Consider the following 241-nt stretch of genomic DNA (forward strand, 5'->3'; position numbering starts at 1 on the left):
GTCGATGCCGTCCGAGGAGCGGCGCTTGCCCTCCCCCATCCGCTGCACCACCGTCAGGCACAGGGAGTTGATGTCCTCATGGGCAGCGCAGAAGCCCATTTGCTGCTGGCCCAAGCCCCGCGTGTACTTGCCGGCCTCCACGCCATCGTACCGCTCCAGCTCCTCCTGCTCCACGTACTGGGCGGGGAAGTACACCTCCAGCGCCAGGATGCCCACGTCCTTGGGCCAGGCACCCGTCCCA

At 67.6% G+C, this 241-nt stretch overlaps 1 protein-coding gene across 1 annotated transcript in view; it reads right to left on the reverse strand.

The window, feature by feature from the left end:
• The window catches only part of LOC104616898 (hydroxymethylglutaryl-CoA synthase, mitochondrial-like), a gene marked incomplete at both ends in the record, with an annotated part of 1,700 nt that extends 1,466 nt beyond the window's left edge, over nt 1-234 (reverse strand). Inside the window, 1 exon segment of the mRNA XM_010282061.1 lies at nt 30-234. Coding sequence (XP_010280363.1) covers nt 30-234 — 205 coding nt within the window.
• Between the last annotated feature and the right edge of the window lie 7 nt (nt 235-241).

This window comes from Phaethon lepturus, unplaced genomic scaffold, assembly GCF_000687285.1.
Source record: "Phaethon lepturus isolate BGI_N335 unplaced genomic scaffold, ASM68728v1 scaffold35982, whole genome shotgun sequence".
Classification (NCBI taxonomy): domain Eukaryota; kingdom Metazoa; phylum Chordata; class Aves; order Phaethontiformes; family Phaethontidae; genus Phaethon; species Phaethon lepturus.